At 41.4% G+C, this 18,521-nt stretch overlaps 1 protein-coding gene across 1 annotated transcript in view; it reads left to right on the top strand.

Moving 5' to 3' along the window:
* LOC106808157 overlaps positions 1-12,019 on the top strand; it is a gene marked incomplete at its 3' end in the record, with an annotated part of 33,122 nt that extends 21,103 nt beyond the window's left edge. The window contains 1 exon segment of the mRNA XM_014810739.1: positions 11,830-12,019. Coding sequence (XP_014666225.1) covers positions 11,830-12,019 — 190 coding nt within the window.
* Positions 12,020-18,521: the final 6,502 nt, after the last annotated feature.

Genomic DNA, 18,521 nt, shown 5'->3' with positions numbered 1-18,521 from the left:
AGATGTCGTCGTTAGCAAGTTGGTAAGGGTTCTGACGGGCAGTCATCTGGATTCTTATGAGGCATCTGCTGGCAATGTCAAATACGATAAGCTTTATTTTAAAAAAAAATGATGTTATTTGACTTTGCATGATTTTAAGGGGCGAAAAGTTTATGAGATAGCGATTCGTAAGATGCTGAACCGCCGTGCGATTACCACAGGCATTATGTTTCCATTTTCGAACATTAATTTTTGTCGCATGTATTTTTTGGTTTTAGATTCTTCACTAGTAGGTTTTACCCCTACCCGTTGTTGAAGCATCTATACCTATCACAGTTCATCGGGGGAATAACCGTCGCGCAAATATTGCGCCGGTACAATATCTGTGATAAGGACCCACGTGAATTAAACTATGTCGTTGAACAATCGTTTGGAATGCTGCGGCAGCAGCAAACGGAATGTCCGCTGCGGCCTCCAGCGAGCGAGCATTCCACGTTAAAGTGCAGACTAGCTTGCATGCCGCACGCTACGCGTGCATATTAAAGCGGAGCAAATGTGCTACCAGGACACAGCAGCAAACGCAACGCGGTGCATAAACGGTCAAATGTGCATGACAGGGACGCCCGCACAAACGCAGCGCATACAGCACTACAGCACTTACTAGCAAGCACACTGCAACACACTTACTTAGCACACACGGGCCGCGCGCCGCATCGCACGCACGCGCAGGCACCAGGGCCACGCACGCACGCGCGCACACACGGCAGCGCGCGCGCGACACACACACACACCACAACAGCACACAAACACGAGCCGCGCACACAATAACAAACAACACCCCGTCGCACACAGTCACAGCACATACACGACACCACACTACACAGCACATACACGACATATATATATACAGGCACGCACAACACACACACCACACACAACCACACCGACACACACACAGCACCCACCCACACACATCACGACACATACAATACACACCCACAACCACGCGCGCGCGCCGCGCACACACACAGACACACACAGGCCGTTGTGTGCACGACCACACACGCGACGCACGTCACACACCACCACACACACACAGCCAGCACAATGACACAAAGCAGATGTCGCGCATGACGGGCGGCATGGCCCCGATAAGTGCTGTTCCGAATCAGCGTGTCAACAGAAACTCGGTTCAACTCAGGCGTAAAGATGAAGAGGGATTATTTTAGATTTACGATGCTACTATAGAGTTTCATTCCAGTTGCCAGCTTTAAATATTTAATATTAGCATAAAGCAACTAAATGAATGTAGTAACGATGTCTTTTACCGTAATTTATTGCCTAATCGGGTAAGTGCGGGGATCTTCTACACAAACAGCGACGCACACGAGGCACACATACAGCCACCACAAACACAAGCCGCTCACCATCTCAAACAATGGTTAATCCCAAGAGATAGCTAAAGTAGATGCATGGTTAAAAATCAAACAGACTATGCAAGTTAACTACAAAAAAACAAAGGAAATAGATACTATCATATGCACAAAACACAACAACAAGGCAATACAAAACTTTAAACTTAATATAATCGCAATAAATAATAACAAGAAAAAGTATAAAATATCTAGGTCTGTACCTTAGATAACCAACTTACATGGGATACCCCATATATAAACATATCACATATAAAATCAACAAAATCTTTCAAAAAATCAGAACACTATGTAGACACCTGCGACGTTAAACATAGTATAGCTATGCCCTAATCATACGCTTACTTACAATACGAATTGCTAACATGGGGGCAATGCTAATATCACTAGTAGCACTTAAACCATTATAAACTACCACTCATAAACAACGGTAAGTAAGCTCATTCACATTTGGCCGAACTTTAGGGATCAGATGCAACCCGCTTGCATTCGCCTCGCCTTAAAAATATTGAAATTATCGAAGCGCTAGCCAATATAAACTTTATATCTATTCATGTACAAATTAAACATCGGGGCATGCTCCGTAGCTATTTAGCAGCGTGTAGTACTACAAGGGTTGTTGCTGCGCGGGGCGAGGATACTTTACTAAAGCATCGGACGTCCCATGACCCATATCACAAGAAGCGCACAGGCCAAAACTATTTTATAGACTAGAGTTATGACAAGCTTATGGCTCAAACACAATCAAATTCCAAGGAGGGCGAAGTATGGAATGAACTTAACTCCGGATTCACTGGGCAGCTGCTCTCTGAAACAACTAAATATAAATATAAACACATCTAACTGTCAAAACTATTTTTGTACATAAACATATATTATTATTGTAGTATATACCCAAACCACACACACCTTGTAACCAATTGTAAACGCATGTAAACCTTGTAAGCAAATATATCCTTTGTACTGAACAGATCATTTATGTCTACTTGCGTAGCTACCATCTAATTTATACTGTAATATATTAACTTATGTATTACTTATTATTATGTATGATATTATATGTATCAAACCTGTTATTTTTATTTCTATGAGATTCGCGAACATCAGTATTTATTAATTTCTGTGATTTTACCCTGTGATGTAAGAAAAAAAAAACCACATTGATCGAGCTAGAGTTTGTTTATCGTTCTCACGTTTTTTTTTTACATGCTATTCCTGTTATAATTATTGATATGATTCTTATTTTTTAATTTCATTTGCATGGAGCGTCATATACTTTAAAATATCTCTTTGCTTAACTTAGCGACTATTCGGTGATTCTCAGCAATAACTAGCGTTCCTTGCGGAATGTACTTTATTATTTATACCGCTTGTATAGGCGCGTATATGCTGCAATTGAATTAGTAATAAGTATTTTGATGCCTGTCACTGTATAACTGTATTACTGCACGCCAAGATGTGAATTTATCTTAATCTACTCCAAGCAAGTAGCCTGTATCTGACATACTATAATCTCAATGTACTGTTATCTCTGTATATTGTACATTGCTTTCGTCTGAGTTAGTGGCAGTATCTGTGCTTGTAGCTGTATCGCTGCATTTAAATCACCTTACGATATGAAGTTACTAACTCATATTTTGCTTCTTTAAAATTTATTTATTGTATCCTACATACTGTCAATGTAATTACTGTTACTTGTATGTGTATCACTGTTATATACTGCGCACCTTTACTTTTAGCTTTTATTTGCAAATATTATTTCAACTTTTCCCTTCATATTGCATACACCAGCGCAATATCTGCGCTCGCATATTATGTCTATGTACATATAGAGGGATACTGAGATATGACCGCTATGGTCTTCTCGCTACCACCTTCACCCATTCAAAAATAATGTTTCTCTGGGGTATTTCCATTCGTATTTTTGGGCAATATGGTGATAAACTATATTTTTTTGAATTGAAATTGAATTGAATTGCTACATTAATTAGGCACGGTAATCATCTGCATACATTACGCCGAACACAGAATTTATAGCGGGTTCGCAAAGTATTTCATTATCTTTTAGCAATGTAAATGACATTAAAAGATTTTAAGATTTTTAAAAGAAGCTAATTGTAATCATTTTTGCAGCTTAATTGAGGTACGCAGTGAGGCAACAGATGTAATGATGTGTAGGCAGGGAAAGCCGTTATACACAATCTTTTGGCCGATTCGTCTGTTGAAGAGTGCAATAAGTTTTTTATGATAAAATCTTACCGCATGAATGTCGCAAGTAAAGCCCTGAAATTGAAATAGACACAAGAACGCGAATTTGATTTTGTATGATTTAGTTAGCACAAACTTCAAAGATTAGAGCGCATTTCAATATTATTATGACGCCTATTGTTGTGTGTAAGGCGTGCGGGAGGTCCGCTGTTTTGTCCGCGCGTGTGTACGTATGCGTGCGCGTGCGCCGGTACAGTTGTCCGTGCGTGCCCTGTGAATGCGAATATGTACATATCATATAGCATTTACATATACATATACATACTACATGTTACATGTACATGTCATGTACATATACATAATACAGTACATATACATACACAATGTACTATACATATCATACCATGTACATATACATATACATATACATAACTACATATACATATACAGTCTACATTCGATATACAGTATACAATACATATACATCTACATAATACTTAACATATACAATACATATACTACACATACACATACACATACACATACACATACACAATGACCACATACACATAACACATACACATACACATACACATAGCACATTACACATTACACATATACACATACACATACAGCATACACATACACATGCATACACATACAGCATACACATAGCACATACACATACACAATACACATACACATTACACATACACATACACATACTACTATACACATACACATACACATACACATACACAAACACATACACCATACACATACACCATACACATACACATACCAACACATACACATAACATACACAATACACGTACACATACACATACACATACACATACACATACACATACACATACACATACACATACCATACACATACACATACACATACACATACACATACACAAACACATACACTACACAGTACACATACACATACACATACACATAACACATAACACATACACATACAGCATACTACATACACAATACAGCATACACATACCAATACACGCATACACATACCATACACATACACATACACATACACATACGACATACACATACAATACACATACACATACACCATAACACATACACCATCACACATACAACATACACATTACACATACCGCGCGGCCCAAAAAATACATACCACATACACATACACATACACATACACATACACATACACATACACATACACATACAACATAACATACACATAGCAATACACATACCACATACACATACACATACACATACACATACACATACATATACATATACATACATTGTATAGAAGTAAAATCACACACGAACACCCATTTAGTAAAAACACAATTTCAAAATAATAAGGTTAAGGTGTTTAGGCGTTTTAAACAGTTTAAGGTTTCTAGTTTTAAAACTTAAACACCCTAGACTTATTATTTGAATTGTTTTTTTTTTACGCATATACACACATATAATTATATGTATAACTAATGTAATCGCTAACTATATATAGGTCAATAGCATCGTGTGATACACATCTCAAACACGCAGCACGGGGTAGCGGCCGTGGATCCGCGTCCGGTATTGACCGGTGCCAAGCCTTTGCTTCACGCATGTCTGAATAATGTAAACATATTACGTCAGAATAAGTTCAATATATATATATATATATAATTATATATATATAATTATATCATATATAATATATATGTGTGTGTGTGGTGTGTGTGTGTGTGTGTGTGTGTGGGCCGCGCGCGCGCGCGCAGTCATGTGTTGTGTGGTGTGTGTGTGTTCGTGTGTGTGCGCGCGCGTGCCGTGCTGTGCGTGCGTGCGGTTCGCGTGCGGCGCCGTGTGTATTGCTCAGTTTTTAGCGTGGTTGTAAGTAGAACAGGTAGAATGTCTGGAGGGGTGTGTGTAGTACAGGAGCAGTACACCGCTCATTGCGTCTACCGCACTGCCTGTTTACCTTGGCGAGGGTCCGCTCATGTACCAGACCGAATTCGACGTCACAATGGCTCGCGCGGCGAAAGGATAAGCGGGCGGTGTCTTCCCGTGGCCCTGCCGAATTCGGCCAGCCGGCCGAGCATGTCGGCCAGCATCATTACCGCTTGCCGGTCTTCCCTCGCAAGTCACTGCTTCGGCTCACAGCGACACACACACCACCGCACACACACACACACACACACCCACACACACAACCACGCCCACACACTGCACACACACATACACACACACACACACAACACACACAACACACACACACACAGCACACACACGATCACACACCACGCATACACACACACCCATCACGACACACACCACGACAGCGCGCGCGCACCACACACACACGCATACACATCGCACGGGAGTGCTGGCGACACGACAACAGCCACAGGCCATGCGCACGCACGACGCACACGCAGGCACGCGCACGAACAAGACACACACACACAACACACGCGCGCTGCGCACGGGACGCACGCATGCACGCGACGCACGCGGACGCCACACAGCAAGTCCCACACACTTATATATGATATATAATATATAATATATATATATATATATATATACATATATAATATATATATTATATATTATATATCAGGAGTAGATAATTGGGATTCCTAAATAATTCCTTAGGGATTCTATTATCTAGCTCCTGATATATATTATATAGAAGCAGCTGCTGAACGGTCAGCGGGGCCGGACTGGCATAAATAACTCGTGACCGTCGGACAAGCATTAAGTGTGGCTCGTTATCTCCGGGCTGCGATAATTACAAGCGCGTAAATATTCGCTTCAATGCACACTCGAAGTTGCCGTAAAATGGCCGTGATTTAGGATATAATAATGGCAGCTCCCTGCAGGACCGACTACCCGAACAAAGCTGCGAATGTCAAGTGGCGTTGCAGGACTACAGGGCGCGAGAGAAACAGCCTCGAGCGTGCGTATTCATGGGGTTTCTCTTAGCAGATCCGTGTGGGTATCATTCTCAGACCTAAATGCACCTAATATCACCAGTTCAAAGTTAGCCGTTAAGCGCGTTTTGGTGTAGAAGATGGTGGCATGTCTTTTTAAGTAGACGCATTACAGTCGAGCGCCATTTATACGCCTCTCGCTAGATCATTGGTCTGTCACCGAAAATGATGAAAACCTAATTTTATAATTATCGTAAAGGCTCTCCGCGTTTACAACACAACGACACGCGAGACCATTGCGTAGAAATATTTAACAGTTGTGAAGCTAGGCGTGCCCTTATTGCTTCCTTATCAGATATCACTGAGAACCGATTTTCCATTCACTGCAGCGCGAACCATTACGCACCTCACGTGAACAAGCATAGGGTGTGATAATCCGCGCCATCCCCCGCGCTGCGTGTCCGTGGCAGACGACCGTGTTTTCTTTTAGCATACATTAGGCAGCAGTGCTGAATATGCTAAAGCGCTAGTTCCTCTGTTCGTACGACATCCTGATTTTCTCTCGGAATAACGAGAAATGTATGTTGGACACCGTACCGTTTTCATTGCTACGAATGCGCGTACATAACACTGGCGAGATCCGCATTGATTATACCGTAGGAGTAGATTAATAGAAGCTTCTATTATCTACTCCTGATTATAACTGATAAAGATCTAAGTTTAAGCCAAGTTAATATTGCTTGGGGTTAGAACTAGCTTGTGCCTCGCGTAGAAAACCAAGGAAGAAATGAGGCAGCAGGGACAATGTAATATATAATAATAATAATATAAATAAATAAATAAATAAATAAATAAATACATAAATAAATATATAGATTAAAAGACAGATAGATAAATAAATAGATACATAGATAGATAAATAAATAGATGAATAAATAAATTTTCATATAGTATTTTGCATGCGCGGTGTACTTGCGATGATGTCGCAGTACGTATATATATAGTCGTGTTATGTCACCAAGGCTAAATTCAGTTGGTTTTGCCAGTCGGCCCCTACTTTGGTGGTAGATTCGGCGATTATCGGCAGTAAGACCATTTATTGAACATTATTGTACGTAATTGTATTGATTATGAAACTGGCGCTGGGAAAAATGGAGAGATTGTTCACGACGGGAGTTGATTAGTAACTTCGACCAACAATACGTCGGCAGAACATTCAGAACTCAGCAGTGTTCATAACCTAATGCATACACAAAGATCAAGAAAGTAATGACATAGAGGCATTCTGTCTATGTATGCTATTAAAATTCTGGCCGCGATACCAGTGATTATAATGCCGAGTACGAATTAATTACGGGGCAAGCCTGCAAGCGAGGCAAAGTGAGGTAAACTCTACTTGTTGACGGTAAATCCTACCTATTCCTAGATGCATAAGAACGCGTTTGAGAAGACAGTGAGCCTGCTTAAAGATGTCTTAAATTATCAATAGCAAGAGATTTCATTTTTAAAATAAATTTTAAAAACGCACATCGCCAGGTGTAAATAAAAACAAGTTTGTTAATTAACATATATATATATATTAACGGTTTATTTCACGTGTACAACAACAGATTTGCACTCATTGTAGTGTGTTCTTTCACTTTGCAAGAGAAATAAACTCAATTGCGAGATATAATACGCGTCAGTGCACAATACATGTAATACCGTCGAAAGACAGATATATAGATAATAGATAAATATATCAGAATAACCTATTGTTCTGGGTTGGCATATATGGCCAGCTGTGTAAAGTTGTAACGCGGGAATAGACAGGGTAGAATAGACAGTAATGTAGTACGGACTGACCATAAACAATGGGTAGGCGTGTCTACCTATGTGACTATATAACCGCGTGTTCGACCAGAGAAATAAGACACAGAGCGATATGTCGACACACTTATCAGACTAGACGATATTGGTTCGAGCCAGCTACCACACATCCTTAACCTCGTAAGTTAGGTGATGTTGCTCGTGTACCTCGACTGTACGCATTCGCCCCGTTATGGGCGGATGCATAGTTAAGGCTGCATGACAATTAAAGAGATAACTGAATACGTTCATATAAATCGTTATGTTCTTTTATTATCTGCATTCACATAGACGCTAGGAAGGGTGTACTACACACACTCACGCGTAACCACTCATACGATCACGGGTAGCAATAGACTTCCCTATATACACATGCGATTGAATCCTTGGTATCATGCGCGCATCTTTCATAGATTACGCGCTTATGCTGTCAAAAATGTGTTCGTCAACTGTCACTCACGACAGTATAACGAATTTTGACAAGAGGCCGCGTGCTGAATCAATCATATAATTCTGGGCTTATTATTTAATTTCTGACCGATTATACATTGCCCGCCCCACCGCATAGCGGTTTATTTCACGTGTAGGGCCTACAACAGCAGATTTGCACTCATTGTAGTGTGTTCTTTCACGTTGCAAGAGAAATAAACTCAATTGCGAGATATAATAAGCGTTAGTGCACAATACACATGCGATTGAATCCTTGGTATCATGCGCGCATTTTTCATAGATTACGTGCTTAGGCTGTCAAAAATGTGTTCGTTAACTGCATGTCACTCACGACCGTATATGGAAAGCCATCCCCTTCAAAACACATTTTCATTTGGTAGTTGGCTGGTTCGGAAAGTGTAGTCAATAGATTGCAAGTCCTGTGAATTGATTAGAAGTTTCCTGAATAGTTTTGCACACGAACCGGAAACAAGAGAGTGGGTGGCAAATTGTAAACGTTCGTAAGTGATTTCAGAGGTCTTGAATAGATTGGAAGTTGCATAAATTGATTGTTAAATGAGCTCTTTGATTGTAAACATTTATATATGTTTTGAAAGCTGTATGATTAATTTGTAATCTAAGCTATACATCGTTTGTTACCTAATAATTCTGAAACCAACAGTTAAATTCGCATTTCTGGTGATTAATGTTAAAAGTAATAAATTAATTTCAAACTTAGTGAACTGATTCGTTATTCTGTAAATTAATTAAAAACTTATAATTTTAATTGTTAGGATGATGAAGCAAGATTTGAACATTTGTGAGTTTATGTAACATGTTCTCAATTAAATTGCAAGTTAGTAAATTGGTTTGTTGTTTTGAAAATAAATTGTACGTTTAGAAAATCAATTTTTACAATGATGTGAAGGAATTTGTATATCAGACAATTATTTTGGAAAGTTGTGAATTAATTTGCAAGTTAATAAATGGATTTGTTATTCTCTGAATTGATTTTAAATTTTGAATTTAAATTTATCGAACAATATAACGTAATTTGTATTTTTATTAATTAATTTGAAATGTTCTAAATTGATTTAAAATTGTGTATTTGAAATGTTTGTAAATTATTTTTGAAGGGGATGGCTTTCCATAATCGTATAACGAATTTTGACAGGAGGCCACGTGCTGAATCAATCATATAATTTCTGACCGATTATACATTGCCCGCCCCACCGCATAGCGCAGCCACATCACGGAGTGCTGAACCTATTACATAGCGATAGTACGATAATAGCACGATAGCATTGTCACTTAATTGGTGTGCTGGTTCGAGACGAATTACACAATGATGCGGTGCTTAGTACACAGACCTCCGGAGCAGCAGCTGTCGTATCGCGTGTGATGATTATACGGGCAGACCGAGAGAGATAACATCATTGTCGTTCAAAGATCGAGTGATTGCTACCGACGCTTATTAGTGCCATTATGCGAATTGTAAGCACCTATGCGATGATACGTGCTATTAAAATAATCGAAAGCTAATAATACCTATATATACCTGTATAATACCTATAAAATATAAGGTATTATTAGCTCTTGAAAGAATGCATCGCCATTCTCAAATGTCTCTCGCTGGCTACCCTAGCCTTATCGCTATCTGTATTTTCAATTAATGCGTGAACGGGAACCTAACATAGGAAACTAATGTAAGGTTTAAAAAATGATATCGGGGTACCCGTCCGAAAAGGTAGGTTAGGTAGGTTTTGTTACATCTTTTTTATATACGTGTTCAGAATATTTGCTTAAAGCTGGGCTTCCTTATTATCTTACGTTATTGGCTACAATGCACGCAAGAGTTCTGTGAGTAAATAATGTGTGATTTTTGTTTCTGCAATTATAATAAAGGGGGCCGGTGTCAGAAACACCGTAAAGTTAAGACTAATGTTAAGAATAATTTCGTTTCTGACAACGGACCCCATGCTCACTTCTTCTACCAGCTTCTGACAGAGAAGCAACAGCCAGGCACCAGCGACTACAGATATTTCTTATACATAGATGGTGGAAATTATAGCAAATCTATGGCAGCGATAGCAGCGGTGCTATACTTTCACTTTCAGCTGAGAAACAATAAAAGCTTCCAAGAGTCGTGCGTGATTTCGTATTTAATTTAAACTTTGCTAAGTACAGATAACAGATTCATTCAGATTAATATAGAAACATACAGGTGGTAGTAGTGCGGCGATTGCAGTGTCCAACGAACGAAGCATAAGCATCAAAATTCTCACGCTTCTGGCGTAACTCGCTCTTACGGACGGCAGCAAGGCACACACGCACGCACACCCATCTCTATCTCTTTCTTGCTCTCGCACACACACTCTGTGTATCAATTATATGTAATCGTGTTCAATACCTCTAGTCGTAATGTTATATTTAGAAAAAGGTTTTGCAAATTTTGGTACGAGCTCTGATATGTTTAATACGCGTTGTTTACTCTGTTAAAGCAGATAGCTAATCTGTATCCAATTTATCCTAGAGGTAGTCCCTGTTTAAAATTATACGATAGACTGCATGGTGCGGGACATAAGGGGGGCGGAGGTGAAAATGTTTATCGCACCCGTATGACAGACATTCTCCAAATCCACTTTCACCGAGTCTGTCGCGTTCAGTGATATTGAATAAACCCCTGAGTTATGAACTTGCGTGATGGCCAGTCAAACTAAATACTTGTATACTCACATTTATTTTAGTAAATGACAGTGAGTGTGTCAGTTTCGTAGCAACAAGTTGTTTGATTTATCAAACTGATGCATTCAATGATCTAAGCAGGATCGAAGTTCCATGCCGTCTTCCGTCCAAGGCCTCGAAGGCAAAGAATTCTGTTATTAATGCGTCATTGTGATACTCATTTACACACGTAATGAATAGTTATCAAAGTTCTAAATCTGCTTTTGATCTTAGGTTCATCTTTTCACATAATAACTCAGTTATTTCTTTAGCTTGCTTCGGCTTTCGACGAGGTGAATTTCTACACTGATACAATCAACGTATTGCTGCGTGCTGTGACTACCATGATGCAACAGGCGAGAGGAACAAACGATTGGAAGAAGCTAGTTGCATTTGGGTTGTTTGTTTATGGGAAAGAACAGGTTGGCAATGAAAGAGCACGCGGTGCACCATTCTTTGCAGGTAAATTAAACGCAACTGACAACCGCACGTGTATGAACTGTTTAACAGCTGTTCCTGTTTATGTTAGCTAAAAAGCGATACGGTAGCACATAAAGCCAAGAGTAAGGAAATAAACAACGGTTGGTCGCGAGACCTGCAAACTGCCATAGACACTGTCAGTATATATTAATTTTGAAACGTTTTACCGTACCTGTGATAACTGACCAATTAAAATCCTTGTGAATTATAATCACTACATTCATATATGCTAAGTTATCGCAACATTAGATCATTTACACCACAACTCTTTTACATTAAATTTCAATGATAACATTTGACTATCTAAGTTGTTACATCCTGTGCGTGAGCTACGAATTAAACATATAGTTATTAGTTGACAAAGAAATGATACATGAAGCATTTATCAACAAATTTTAATGTGGCGTTCAAAACATTTCTGATACGAAACTAAAAAATCCAGCATGGTTATATACTCATTATTACTCGTTTAAACATATAGCAAAACACCATAAGGCGACCATAGAGTGAAACCAAACACCTACGTACAACACATATCTTAGGGTCTTAATTAAGAACCATGAGCATATTATGCCTACTGCAATCACTGACAGCGAAAACCGATAGCCAGGTCGCTAGCCTCTGTACATGAGCACAGAATAATACTAATGCCAGATTATACGTGCTGTTCAGCATAAGCTCGTAGCCAGTAAATCGTCTCAATAAAGCAGATTACTCAATTATGTTGGTGTATGCACAATTTAGTATTATATAATTTAGATTAGTTGTGTATGCAACATATTTACATTATAGAGTAATAGAATAGAAAATTCGTTTGTTTTGACATTACATGTGTAATTTGAAACTCGGCTAAGTCTAATTAGTTACATTTCCATTACGTTTGGCCTTTGAAGCAGGGTAACGGGAGTCAATTGCGTTTGTACTACAGAGTCGAAAATGTTTCAGATAACACTGAACAAAAGTAGATTTGGCCCTATCTGGCACATATCTAACACATGTTTTTCGAGGATTTTTAGCTCATCTGACATAGTCAGATGCAGCTTGTAGAATCGCATGAGCGTCGTGCGTCCGTCCGTGCGTGCGTCCGTGCGTTGTGCGTGTGCATGTCTGCGTGTGTGTATGTGTGTGTGTGTGTGTGTGTGTGTGTGTGTGTGCGTGCGTGCGTGCGTGTGTGTGCGCGCACTTTTTCGGGGAACTAGAACGCGAAGAGAACACGGTGGCACAGATTGGGAGCAAGATATTATTGTGGACTAAACGCGCGATTATGCGTAATTTACCGGAAAATGCCTCGCGTGACGATGATTCGTGTTGATCTTGCTTAAGAATATGCTACAAACGCGGAAGGTTAGTGCATGCTTTTCTACGGACAATGAAATGAGAACTAGAAAACTTGTTGATCGCCGTACGAGCTATGCGAATATATGCAATGATAATTGGGAAATACGATAGATGAATAATCAATAGTCAATACGCAAAAAAGTACAAAAATTACCATTTTATTATCACCTGCGTTTCTATACGTATGTATTATATACAGTGATAGTTCGCCACCGATTTCATAGCTTGTACTTAATAATATATCTAGACATCAAGCATCGAAAGCAGGTCTGAAATGTCGCGAGTATTTAACTCGGGACAAGTCTATGTCAGTTTATGTCAAACACGGTCATATAGAATAAAATAAAATGAACACAACCTGCCCTCACGACGACACGGAAATTAGCCACATCCGGTCAGTAATGGGCGGCGCCACAATGACCATCGGAGGGCTCATTAAGTTACAGAATTCCAAACGTCAACAGAAGCGATAACCAGTGTGTACGTCAACACGGCAGCAAAGGTTCTCTGTTCGCAGCACAAAACCCGCGTTGGCCTACACACTCAAGATCAATGCCTACAGCACGGCAACTATTTACCAACGTTACCCCTATACTCGAAATGAATAAAAAATTCTTCAGAAAGGGCTGAGTTCAATTCCGGCTTCCAATTATTCCATCGCACACGTAAAGTGTGGGTCAGGGTAACTGGGTAAAACACGCGGCTGCGCGCTGGCACACAACTGGAAACGTGACTGGGTGGAACAGCGACCGATGCGCGAACTCGATCGCACCCAAGAAGAAATCGTCTGACAATCTCTCCATCTCTAGCTGATCCCAACCCGCGCGCGAGGGCGTGCCGCATTAGCCACGACGATGACCACGCTGTGAGCGACCGGCTATTATACGTAATTAACACTGGCTGCGAACATGGCATACATAGCAGTACAAACAGCTAATCCGAGCTAATCTCTAAGCTCAGCTAACTTCACATTACGTGCGGGCATTCGCGCATGCATTGTGTCAGGAGTGATCATCATATTGATACACTCCTGATTGTGTTGTATGCGGGAGGAGTAGCAGATGCGCCCGCAAAGCAAATATGTATGTACATGACTCTCTTGGCGCACATTACGAATAGAACGCCGATGGATAACATCACGGAACAACAATACTGTTTACATCAAGAGCTAATAATCCATTATTATTATCAGGAGTTATAATCTATAATAATAATCTATTATTATTCACTCCTGTTATTATGTATTATCAGCTATTAATTTGTTTACATGTAAATAGAAAATAAATATATATAGGGTACATGATTTCTGCTAATCATATGCGTAGGTGGTCATACGCGCACATACCCAGTATACGCTATACATGAGATCAGGAGTTAATGAAGACAAATGTTTGTCTTCATTAACTCCTGATGAGATGCGAGTTTGTTATCGTGCAAAATACTATGTAAACTTTTAGCTTGCAGGTATAAAGTAAAATGAGAGTAGTAAGTAACGGCGACCAAGTTTAACGCGGTAGATTCTGCGACACACACACACGCACGCACGCACGCACGCACGCACAAACATACATGCACGCACACACTCACGCACGTAGGCCTACGCACGCGCACACACACATATACATATATATAGCTAATAATACACGTATATGTATATATATATACTCGTAATTGCGCCGATCTACACTCTTTGCGTTGTTACGCGTGTGTAATAATTACACGCTTAGGGTGCGCTGTGTAAACCGCCATAAAAACCAGTCGAGCAGGCAAATGCTCTCTTGTCATTCGAAGCGAGCCATTCTTTCACAAAGCAGGAAGTTCGTATTCATATCGGAATAGAATGATTTCCTGATCGGGCATTGAAAACAAAATGAATAATTACTCCGCGGGGCACGGAATGCTTATGTGAATAACGTGAACCAATGCAGTGACAGCACAGCTATATCTATATCGTGTAGAAATGTGCCTGTGTTACAACTCTAGACATTAGGCCTATCACCTGTGTGTGCGCGCGTACGGTAACGGATATCCATAGCTACAGGTGTGTGTATGTGTGCGCGTTCGTGGGTGCGTGCATGCGTGTGCGCGTGAGTGCGTGGGTATGCTTGTGTGTCCCTAGATTAAGTTCACTCTTTATGGCCGGGCCATGATACTAGTCTCGTAGTATCCATTGAGTCTCTTCGACGCATGAAAGTACTAAGCGGGTGAATCCTCAACTAAGTTTCTCCACCCCCACAGCTAGTTAGCTAGTCGACAGATCAAATACCGAGCAGCATCGAGACCTCAACGACGTCGACCGAAACTAACGTAGCACTGACGTCGCGTGGTGTCGACGACAGTAAGTGTTTGTCCGACAGCTGGCCGCTTCCACAGAGAGAGAGAGAGAGAGAGAGAGAGAGGGAGAAGAGAGAGAGAGAGAGAGAGGGGGGGAGAGAGAGCGCGCGCGCGAGAGAGAGAGAGAGACACACAGAGAGACAGACACAGAGAAAGACAGACAGAGAGAAAGAGATAGAAAGAGCGAAAGAGAGAGAGACAGACAGAGCGAGAGAGAGAGAGAGAGAGAGAGAGAGAGAGCCGATGGGCGCTGCGTTGTGCTGCGCCGAGCACTTTTCGGAGGAACTAGGAAGTCGAAGAGACACACGGTGGCCCAGATGCTGGGAGCAGAGAAATATAATGGTGTGGACTAAATCGCTTCGATTATGGCTTTAATTTACCAGGAAATGCCCTCGCGGTTCAGGACCGATGATTCGTGTTTGATCTTGCTTAAGAATCATGCTTAAAACGCGGAAGGTTATGCATTGCTATCTACGGACAATGAAATGAGAACTAGAAAACTTTGTTTGAGTCGAGCCGTTATCGAGCTTTATGCGAATTACTATTGTGTGTGTGTGTGTGTGTGTGTGTGTGTGTGTGTGTGTGTGTGTGTGTGTGTGTGTGTGTGTGTGTGTGTGTGTGTGTGTGTGTGTGTGTGGCCACCGCGCGATCGGTAGCGCGTCGAGTCAGCGAGCGGGCGGCGCGATCGCTAACGCGTCGATTCAGCGAGTGGCGAGTCAGCAGCAGCCACCAGTGAGCGGCGATGCAGCAGCAGCGGGCGGCGCGATCGATAGCGCGTCGAGTCAGCGAGCGGGCGGCGCGATCGATAACGCGTCGAGTCAGCGAGTGGCGAGTCAGCAGCAGCCACCAGTGAGCGGCGATGCAGCAGCAGCGGGCGGCGCGATCGATAGCGCGTCGAGTCAGCGAGTGGCGAGTCAGCAGCAGCCACCAGTGAGCGGCGAGTCAGTAGCAGGCGAGTCAGTCAGCAGCCGCCACCAGCGAGCACATACATGTTACATGGTCGCGGAGGTATGCACTCTCCGTGAGTGCCCTCTGTCTAGTTATTACACGCACAGAGTACCCGTCGCTGGACCCGCGCGCGCGTGCGATCTAGAGCAATAAACTGCGCGTGATAATTATGCTCCTGATATGTTGGTATTCTAGTCTTCGCCTATGCAGAATAGCGGCGTCAGAGTGTGAACAATTATCGGGCACAATTTACTGGTCTGATGTGCACGCCGAAATACCATGGACGTGTGTTTGTGTGTGTGCGCGCGCGCGCGTGTGTGTGTGCGTGTGTGTATGGGAGGGAAGGGGTGGACAAGATAGCCATTTCATATATCCAAATAGATGGTATTCTAACAGAGTATCCAAATATAACATACTAGCGGGATACCCGGCGTTGTCCGGGGAAATCAGTGGCGTTACTCAGTTGGTGACCGCTTGGTTGAAAGGAAAATACCCAAAAAAATATAACTATCTATCTATCCATGCATCCATCCATCCATCCATACCATTCCATGCCATCCCATCCCATCCCATCGCACCGCATCCCATCCCATCCCATCTCATCTCATCGCATCCCATGCCATGCCATGCCATGCCATGCCATACCATGCCATCCCATCCCAAACAGTGAAAAATAATAAGAAATCAAAAGATAATTAGAAATAATACATACTAAAGAGGTAGGTAAGTAAGGAAAAAAAAGAAAAAAAAAAGAAAAAAAAGTTCACACACACACACACACGCACACACACACGCACACACGCACACATGCACACACACACACACACACACACAAACACACACAAACACACGCGCACGCACGCACGGAAGAACGCACGCCCACACATACACACGCACGCACGCACACACGGCGTTTAATTAAGCAAAACGCACGAATTACACATACAACTGAACCCAGAAGGAAGTCACCCCCCGGACAGAGAGAGAGAGAAAGAGAGAGAGTCCAAGGGTGAAGGACATCTGAATTAGACCTCCCACCCACCGTCCACGCATCGCTACACGCGAACAACTTGGGGGTCCCCTTTACGCCCCTGCCGGCCGGTACTGGCCAGACAATTAGACAATACACAATTAGGCGCTATTCAGTGACCACTGGATGAAACGATAGGAATCTGTTCGTTACTACTATTAGCGTCATTGGTGGGCTGAGAGCTGCTCAAGAGTGTCCCGCCCGAACACTTGTACATGGAGGATTAACAACGTGTGAACAACATGAACAAAATACCCCTAGAGTACACTCACTAGTATAGCAGAACGACGACAGTCAAGGGCAACAAGAAACTCTCGTCTAGTTCCTTTATGCTTAGAATATGTTGAATATCTTGCTGTAGGCAATGGTCAACGGCCGCTGCTCCGTTAATCCTAACAAGTACTTACAGTTGTGTCTGTTAATGTGTAGGTAGATAGATAGGTGGATAGATAGATAGATAGGTAGGTAGGTAGATAGATAGGTAGGTAGATAGCTAGATAGCTAGATAGCTAGATAGATAGATTGATAGGTAGATAGGTAGATAGATAGATAGATAGAAAGATAGATAGATAGATAGATAGCTAGATAGGTGGATAGATAGATAGATATATAGGTAGATAGATAGATAGATAGATAGATAGATAGATAGATAGATAGATAGATAGATAGATAGATAGATAGGTGGATAGGTAGATTGATAGGTAGATTGATAGGTAGATTGATAGGTAGATAGGTAGGTAGGTAGGTAGGTAGATAGATAGATAGATAGATAGCTAGATAGATAGATAGATAGGTGGATAGATAGATTGATAGGTAGATAGGTAGGTAGGTAGG

This window comes from Priapulus caudatus, unplaced genomic scaffold (genome assembly GCF_000485595.1).
Source record: "Priapulus caudatus unplaced genomic scaffold, Priapulus_caudatus-5.0.1 Scaffold256, whole genome shotgun sequence".
Taxonomy (NCBI): domain Eukaryota; kingdom Metazoa; phylum Priapulida; class Priapulimorpha; order Priapulimorphida; family Priapulidae; genus Priapulus; species Priapulus caudatus.
The sequence above is the reverse complement of the archived record's forward strand: the minus strand, read 5'-3'. Positions and strand labels throughout refer to the sequence as shown.